This window comes from Triticum aestivum, chromosome 4B (assembly GCF_018294505.1).
Source record: "Triticum aestivum cultivar Chinese Spring chromosome 4B, IWGSC CS RefSeq v2.1, whole genome shotgun sequence".
Taxonomy (NCBI): domain Eukaryota; kingdom Viridiplantae; phylum Streptophyta; class Magnoliopsida; order Poales; family Poaceae; genus Triticum; species Triticum aestivum.
In genome coordinates this window covers 517,762,390-517,771,790 of record NC_057804.1, presented here as the reverse complement: position 1 = coordinate 517,771,790, position 9,401 = coordinate 517,762,390, and the positions used below count along the sequence as shown (strand labels likewise).

At 47.9% G+C, this 9,401-nt stretch overlaps 1 protein-coding gene across 3 annotated transcripts in view; it reads left to right on the top strand.

The window, feature by feature from the left end:
* The window catches only part of LOC123093024 (protein transport protein SEC31), a 9,573-nt gene extending 5,611 nt beyond the window's left edge, over positions 1 to 3,962 (top strand). For 2 of the 3 annotated variants that reach the window (XM_044514903.1, XM_044514901.1), the window contains 2 exons: positions 1,530 to 3,288; positions 3,576 to 3,962. In XM_044514903.1, coding sequence (XP_044370838.1) covers positions 1,938 to 3,288; positions 3,576 to 3,613 — 1,389 coding nt within the window. In that variant the 5' untranslated portion in view covers positions 1,530 to 1,937 and the 3' untranslated portion in view covers positions 3,614 to 3,962. The remainder of the gene's footprint in view (positions 1 to 1,529; positions 3,289 to 3,575) is intronic. The other variant, XM_044514902.1, reaches the window with a different exon arrangement.
* The last annotated feature ends 5,439 nt before the right edge of the window (positions 3,963 to 9,401 follow it).

The window sequence follows — 9,401 nt, the reverse complement described above, 5'->3', positions numbered from 1 at the left end:
CAAAATTCTTCCTCTTCTTTTTTGTCTCAGGCCTTCACACATCATGCTTAGAAAAACGATAAACCAACAATTGAAATCAGATCATCAAAAAACTAAGGTTAATTTCAAAGGAAGAAGATGAGACGCAGATGGGCAACCTAGATTGAGGACGACAACGAGGGCCGACGAGCAGCGTCCGACACATGACGCGAGCGCCATCTCGGCCTCCGGCCTCGCTGCTCCGTCCCCCAGTGCCGTCCTCCTGTGCTCCTTCTCCCTCCCTGCCGTCCTCCTCTGCTCCTGAGCAGCGACCTGTGACCGGTCCAGAACCACAGCCCACAGCGGTGGCTGATGGAGGCTGCGGGAAGAACTACGCAAGCGGCGACGGCGACCATACGCTGGGCTCCGAGGTCAGGGGAGGACGAGGCGGCGCAGTGGCGGCGGAGAGAATTGGGGAACGGGAAGCGGAGCTCAAGAAGGGAGCGATTGGTGGGTCAAAGACGCGAGCGATTGGTGGCTAGGGTTTCACCGTGCGAACCCCACGCTCGCTGCAGAGCCTTTCTTTTTTCACGCAGGCTACGCGCGAGACGCACCACCACGCTGGGCCCGTGGGTAAAAAAGGCCTACCCGTCATTCACTGGAACATGAAACAATAACGTGCGAGAAAACAGACGGTTAGATTATTGACAGCACCGTAAAACGCTACAGTGGTGGTGGATCGAGCGAACGACGTTCACCGCGCGACGCGAATGCCCCAGAATGGCGGGTACTCTAGGAGGCTTTATATGTTAGATTTCGAGTCAGTATTTGCTACTCTGACGATTATCTTGTACTCCCTCCGTTCCAAAATACTTGTCTTTCTAGGCATTTCAAATGGACACAACATACGGATGTATGTAGACATATTTTAGAGTGTAGATTCACTCATTTTGCTCCGTATGTAGTCACTTGTTGAAATCTCTAGAAAGACAAATATTTGGGAACGGAGGGAGTAGCAAGGAGTCTTCATATCTTGCTATTGCCAGTGAAGGCCAAGTACTATTCTCCTTTCTGCTTTCAGTAAATCTCGAGTTCATCATCTTTCAAACGACGTGATATAGAATAGCAATATCTTGTAGCGAAAATAAACAGATTAAAGCATGCTTCTCTTTTCTTTTGCCCATCACTTGACTGAGAACGTCTCACTCGCGAGTTTGGTGATGCTATAGCTTTCTAATACCTGTCCTTGGGATCAGTTGGACCAAAATAATGGAGATCTTGTCATTCTTGGATGGTGATCGTCTTGTTCTCAACCAGTCTGGCTGACATGAAACGTTGTTGTTTAGCCAGTTTCAACATGATTAAATATGGTTTAACTGGTTTCAAGATGGAGACATAATGTCTTCTTCCATGATTGGGCATGCTCCATATCGCAAGAGGTCGCCCTGTGAACCAAAGTGGAACCTCTCTTGAACTGTCGGCGCTTATATTCTTTGACGCTTAGCCTGCATGAACTGATACGATTTTTCTTTTCTTTTTTCAATGACTGTGTATTCTCTGGATCCATCCAGTTCAACAAACGTTTTGCAGAAATTGGTGGTTGCTGGTAAGCTGGTTGCTTGGTTACTTTGAGTCTGATCATTCATTCACAGAAGTGGTGTTTGTTGTACCATACCAAAGCTTTCCGGTGGCTGCAGTTTGCAGTTTGCACGCCTTCTCGACAGAAATGCAGCACGAGCACTAGCAGCAGTGCTGCACTCCATCACCCCAAGCTTGCAATTTGTGCAGTCGTGTTGTCCAGCTGCGGAGTATTAGAGTATATCTTCGGTTTGTATATTTGGTAATTCAAATTGTAATCTATCTCTACTATCCTTAGCCCCCTAGTTTTGTAACTTATATAAACAGCCCTTTGAGGCCCTAATACATATTCAGAATTCAATACTCTTCATGGTATCCGTCGCCTAGGTTATCCCTTCCTCATGGCCTCTCCGCCGGCCCCTCCACCTCTCCCGGCGCGGCCTCTCTTTACCGCGGCCGAGTTCAACGCCGCCAGATCGCCTTCTGCCTCCTCTTCCTCCTCCAACCCTAGTTCCCTTACCCATCACCAATATGCCATTCCGCCACCAACAATCTCTCTAGCAGATACAATTGCCGATGTTGTGCCGTTCATACCCATCTCGCTTGATCTGGCTGCCCACAATTACTACCATTGGCGCCATCTCTTCCACATCCACCTTGGCCGCTGCGGTCTACGCCACCATATTCATCCATCCTCTGTCCCGCAGCCTGCCAATCCTCGTTGGGTGAAGGACGATCTTACGATCATCCAATGGATTTATACTCGGATCTCCACCGAGCTTTTCAATCTTGTCTCCAACGACGACGCCACCGCAGCCGATCTTTGGGCCGCCCTCCAACAACTGTTTCAAGACAACTCCGACGCCCGCATCAACGCTCTTCACACCGAGCTCCGCACCATCACCCAAGGAGACTCCCCGGTCACCGTCTTCTGCCAGCGGATCAAGTCGATCGGTGATGAACTCCGGCAACTTGGCGATCACGTCGACGACCGCGTTCTTATAAACGCTCTTCTCGTTGGTCTTGGCGAGCAATTCGAGAAACAGGTGGCCTTCATCCCCATGTTGCGGCCCTACCCGTCCTTCGGCGAGGTGCGCTCTCTCCTTCAGCTCGAGGCTCAGAATCAAGCTCGCAAGGCCACTCGTCTGCAAGTGTTTCACGCCAGCACCAAGTCTTCGGCGCCAGCTCCATCCACTCCGTCGGCGGCCCCTGTCCAGCCACCTCCAGGCTGGCGCCCGAGCCCTAACTACCGCGGGAAGAATCCCGTCTACCGGCCGCCCCAGCCTCGCTCGGCCAGCTCCTCGGCATCATCATCGTCTACACCGTCCTCTACTCCAACGGCATCTACTCCAACGGCATGGCACCAGCAGCAAGATCCCTGGACCGGGCTGGTTCAGGCGTGGCCCATGCCTTGGTCTGCTCCGTCTCCTTACGACGCTCCTCCAGCATACACGGGCGCCTGGAGCCCGGGCCATCGTCCTGCCACCGGCTCACCTGGTCTCCTCGGACCCCGATCGCCGGCTCACGTCTACACCGCCACTACTACACCGACCACGTCCGGCGCCCCCATGATTCCGCCCGGCTACGCCCTGGTTCCCTATGCGCCTGGTGCTCCTTCGGCTCCGTCACCGTACGCATATGGGCAGCATGCACCAATGAACATGCCTGCTCCCTCTCCTACGACAACATCGCCAAGCTGGGATCAGGCTGCTTTTATCGCCGCCATGAACAATTTCACCCTCAACAACGAAGGTACGGATTGGATTTTTGATTCTGGTGCATCTACGCATATGTCTTCAACTCTGAATTTTTTGTCAGCTTGTTTCCCTTCTTCTTTTTCTTCCATTACCATTGGTGATGGTTCTACTATTCCTGTTTCTTGCACCTGTGATTCTTACATCCCCTATTCTTCCAAAAAATTTCTCTTACGTAATATTCTTGTAGTTCCATCCTTAATTACTAATCTTATCTCTGTTCGTCAGTTTACCATTGATAATCAAGTTATTGTGGCCTTTGACCCTTTTGGTTTATCTATGAAGGATCTGACAACGGGGGAGGTTCTAGCTCGGTACAATAGCACCGGTGATCTTTATCCACTTCATGGCGCCCCCACTTCCACTCCTCGCGCCATGCTTGCATCAGTTCATCTATGGCATCGTCGGCTTGGCCATCCTAATAAAGCTACACTGTCATCATTGTTACAGGAATTTAGTATCCCTAGTTCTAGTGTCCCTCATGATTCCTCTCTTTGTAATGCCTGTCAATGTGGCAAACATGTTAGATTACCTTTTGGTACATCCTCTACTATTAGTACTTTTCCTTTTGAATTGCTACATTGTGATCTATGGACATCTCCAATTCCTAGTGTTTCTGGTTACAAATACTATCTTGTAATTCTTGATGATTATTCCCATTATATTTGGACCTTTCCTCTCCAAGCCAAGTCCGATGTACACCCAATTTTTCTCAATTTTCGTCAGTATGTTCTCACCCACTTTGGTCTTCCCATACGCTTTATTCAATGTGACAATGGACGTGAATTTGATAATACTCGCAATCGCACTTTCTTTCTTTCTCACGGCATCCTTCTTCGCTTTTCTTGCCCCTATACATCTCCTCAAAATGGCAAAGCAGAACGATCTCTTTGTTCCATCAATGATATTCTTCGCACCTTGCTTATTCAAGCTTCTCTTCCTCCCTGTTTTTGGGTTGAAGCATTACGCACTGCCACACTTCTTCTCAATATTAGACCAACTAAAACATGTCCTCTCTACACTCCCTTTCAATCCCTCTTTCTTTCCCATCCCGACTATCTTTCTCTTCGCGTTTTTGGTTGTGTCTGTTTTCCCAACATCACTTCTACAACTTCTCATAAGCTAGAACTTCGCTCTTTACCCTGCATTTATCTTGGTCTCTCCGATGATCATAAGGGCTCTCGCTGCTTTGATCCCTCCTCCGGTCGTGTCATTATTTCTCGTCACGTCGTCTTTGACGAATATACTTTTCCCTACGCTGCCACACAAACATCCTCTACCATCCCAACCTCCCTCTGTTCATTCTTCATCTCCTCTCCTCCCTCGTCTAGCTCCTACCCCTATTGTCCCGGAGCAACAATCACCACCACAGCAGCCTTCCACACCGCCCACTTCTCCTTCACCACAGCCTTCCACGCCCACCACTCCTTCTTTGACAGCAGCTTCCTCACCTCCCACGCCTATATCCCCAAATACTGCTTCTCCATCCTCCACTTCTTCCTCCACATCGCCTCTTCCATCTAAAGCCGTTCCTATCATACCTCTAGTCAATGATCATGTTATGTGCACTCGTGGTAAGCGTGGCTTTCACCTCCCTACACGACGTCTTAACCTCACTGCCATTCCAACTATCTCCCCTATTCCTACATCTTATAAACGTGCTCTTCTTGATCCTCTTTGGCACTCTGCTATGCGTGATGAGTTTCATGCTCTTCAGCAAAATAACACCTGGACTCTCGTTCCCAAACCACCTGGTGTCAATGTTGTTTCCGGCAAATGGGTTTTCTGTCACAAATTTCATGCTGATGGTACTCTCGCTCGTTATAAAGCTCGTTGGGTTTGTCGTGGGTTTTCTCAGCAACACGGTGTTGATTTTGATGAGACTTTTTCTCCAGTTGTAAAACCTAGTACCATTCGTGTTGTTCTTAGTCTCGTTGTCTCCTCATCTTGGCCGATCCATCAGTTAGATGTTAAAAATGCCTTTCTCCATGGCACTCTCAATGAAACTGTCTATTGTCAACAACCTTCGGGTTTTGAGAATTCCTCTTCTCCTGATTTTGTTTGTCTTCTTCACAAATCTCTGTACGGTCTTAAACAAGCCCCTCGTGCTTGGTTTCATCGCTTCACCACCTTTATTCACACAATAGGTTTTACCGCGTCTAAATCTGATTCATCTCTCTTCATTTTTCATTCCTCCTCCCATACTGCCTATCTTCTCTTATATGTTGATGACATAATTCTCACTGCCTCTTCTGATTCCTTTTTACAACACATTATATCTTCTCTTAATCGTGAATTTTCCATGACTGATCTCGGTCCTCTTCATCACTTTCTTGGGATCACTGTTTCCCGCACTTCATCTACACTCTTTCTATCTCAACGTCAGTACATTCTTGATTTACTCTCTCGTGCAGGAATGACTGACTGTCAACCTTGTCGTACGCCGGTCGACGTTGGTACTAAGTTGTCGGCCGACGGTGAACCCTTTTCTGATCCTACTCTATATCGCAGTATCACTGGTGCTCTTCAGTATGCCACCCTCACTCGCCCTGATATATCTTATTCTGTTCAACAAGCCTGCTTATATATGCATGATCCTCGTGTTCCTCATTATTCTCATGTCAAGAGAATACTTCGATATCTCAAAGGCACTATTGATCATGGTCTTCTCCTTAATTCTTCCTCTCCAACAAGCTTGACAGTTTATTCTGATGCAGACTGGGCGGGTTGCCCAGATACTCGACGATCTACATCCGGCTTTTGTGTTTATTTGGGTGATAATCTTGTTTCTTGGTCTTCCAAAAGGCAGGTTACAGTTTCCAGATCATCTGCGGAAGCTGAATACAGATCTGTTGCTCATTCTGTGGCCGGGGCGGTGTGGCTCCGTCAGCTTTTGGTTGAGCTTCATCGACCAATCGAGCGTGCAACTATTGTGTATTGCGACAATATTTCTGCAGTCTACATGGCGTCCAATCCTGTTCAGCATCGACGCACCAAGCACATCGAGATTGATATTCATTTTGTTCGTGAAAAAGTGTCTCTTGGCGAGGTCCGTGTGCTTCGTGTTCCTACCACTGCGCAATTTGCTGATATTTTCACCAAGGGGCTCCCTACTGCAGCATTCACTGGCATTCGATCCAGTCTCAACATTGTTACACCGGATGTTGACACTGCGGGGGGGTATTAGAGTATATCTTCGGTTTGTATATTTGGTAATTCAAATTGTAATCTATCTCTACTATCCTTGGCCCCCAAGTTTTGTAACTTATATAAACAGCCCTTTAAGGCCCTAATACATATTCAGAATTCAATACTCTTCACGGAGCTTGGTAGGTACGTTTCCTGGAGCTTGGCTATATCCATATCTCGCTTGCTTTCAGTTCCAGACAATAAACATGGCATGCTTCGGGGACCTTCTGGGGTCCCGTCTCGTCGTTGTTTTTAACATCGTCATTAGCAAGCAAACAAGTTCCACGCCCCTGTGTGACGCTGAAGTGGTAATGCCACGACGAGCCTTTTTGTCGACTTCCTAGTTTCATTTCATCTACTCGCAGAAATGCAGTCCTGATAGTAAGAGCAACTCCAATGGATTTTGTCCGCCGCCGTCCGTTTGAGTCGGTGCGTATAGAAAAACGGCCCAACGCGCCGACCCAAACGGACGCGCGTCTGCTTTTCGTCCGCGGGCGACCCATTCCCGGTCCATTTTTGAGCCGGATTTGCCGGCGAGGACATGCGACGGACGCGCGCACGCTCGTCCTCTCCTACCCCTGGGCCCGCTGGTCTGTGTCACATTGCCCTCCCCCGTCCAACAACAACCCTCGCCTTCCTCCTTCGTCGCCTACGCCGTCGCCCATTTTCGTCGGCGACTCTGCCAGCTGCTGGGGCCTCCACATCCGCCCAGCTACGCCGCCCACTCACACGTCGCCCGCCACCGTCGTCTTGCCGCCGGGAGCCGACTGCTTCCCACCCCCGCGCCCCCACCACACAGCCGCCTCGCCGCCCGGCCAGATCCTCACCGGCACGCTCGTCGGAAGCCGGAACGCTCGTCGGACGCCGGCAGGACAGCAGCTGGTCCGTGCGCGCCGCGGATCCCTTCGCCGACCGTCTCCTTCGCCGACGCCCGCAAGTTGTTCGACAGTTTGCCAAGGTACAAAAATGGACTCCGTCGACGAGTTTTTTTTTCACAATTTCCTTTGCGACTCCAACGATTCGTCCTCCGATGACGAGGAGGAGATATTGGCTGCCGTGTTAGTCCATCACCACCTCAACAGCCAGCGGCCATTGTTCCATGGCTCCATTCCGGGCCACCTTCCGGCGTTGAATCGCAACCGTGGCGTCTCAAGATCTCTGGATCTGGCACTCTTTCTTTGGCATGGCCGGATCATACAATGATATCAACGTGCTTCAGCGCTCGCTGGTGTTTGCTAGGCTTGCCGAAGGCAACAGCCCACCAGTGAACTTTACTGTCAACGGCCACATCTACGACAAAGGATACTATCTGGGTGACGGTATCTATTCTCAGTGGACCACTATTGTCAAGACAATACCCAACCCTATCGGAGAGAAGAGGAAAAGATTTTTCCCAAAAGCAAGAGAGTGCTAGGAAGGATGCCGAGCGTGCCTTTGGTGTTTTGCAATCTCGATGGGGCATCGTTCGGTATCCTGCTAATACCTGCAGCATGCGGAAATTGTGGGAGGTGATGACTGCTTGTGTGATCATGCATAATATGATCGTAGAAGACGAGCGCCCAGAACGTCTGTATGATCAAGGGTTTCAGTTTCAGGGTGAGAATGTTGTACCTGAGCATGGAGTAGCGGCAACGTTTGAACAGTTCACCCAATTTCATGAAGACATGCGTGATTGGGAAACTCACGTGCAACTGCAAAATGATTTGGTTGAGCATATGTGGGCTCATGTTGGCAACCAATAGATGTATCTTCTTTTATTCGTTTGCAAAACTATATGACAGCTATGTGAGATCTTTTTATTTTCATTTGGCTTGTAATAAACTATGCAATTTTATTTGGTCCAAAACAATTTTATTTTGATTCAAACTATGCAATCATGCAAAAAAAAGGGGGCCAGGCAGCCACGCCGGCACATATGGATCGGCGCGTTGAGTGCCCTGCCGACTCATATCTAAAACACGGCGGACGCCAGGCGAACGGCCGACCCAAACGGACAAAAAACGAACGAAATCGCCGTCCGTTTGGGTCGCCCTCGTTCAGGCTTGTACCACTTGGGCTTTGCTTCTGAATCCCTTTTCACGCTAAGTGTGTTTGGACAGGAGCTTAAACATTGCGTTGCCAGGGGATTGGGTCTTTTTCTTTCCTCTAACTAGAAGATATCCCGCGCGTTGCTGTGGGAATTTGTTGTGACTTTTCTTCATGGTACATAGCAAAAAAATATGAACAATTTCACGGTACATAAGCATGCCAAAATACTTAAAGAGACAATATATTACAAATGTGAGAGGAGGCAAGAAGAAGAAAGCATAAAATAATGGGTACATTTTTTTTACCATAAAACAGTGGATACATTACGAAAGCTTCTGAACTGATCCATGCAATTAACTTTTCTTTGAGTGTAGAAACCAATTCCCATTCTATTTCAAATTCATCATTCTATTAAGAGATTATTTACTATGAATGACTATAAGTCGAAAAGGTCTTCCACTTGTCAACTCACCGGAACAACAACATATATGAAATGACTAAAAATATATGAACTTATTTATGGAGCAAAGTCACGCGCAGACACCATGAGGGAACTATAAATGTCATCTTGAGAAACCATAGTTGAAGCAAAAATAGCATGTTTTGACGACAATCTCTAACAAAGTAGTTGACACATTGTTATAAATTGCAAAAATTGTGATGAGAGAAATATGTATAATTTTACATATGATAAGATGGCGACAGGGATCAGTTAGAAGTTATTCATTGCTTAAAAGTGTTTTTTTAATTAAAGGTAGTATACTCTCGGACGGATATTGTCTTTGGAGGCCGAGCTCCATGGAGCTCGGTTTAGAAAATTTTAAATTTTATCAAATTTCATATTTTCTACATTTCAAAAAATTCTGAAAAAAACACACATATACATGAAAGCAT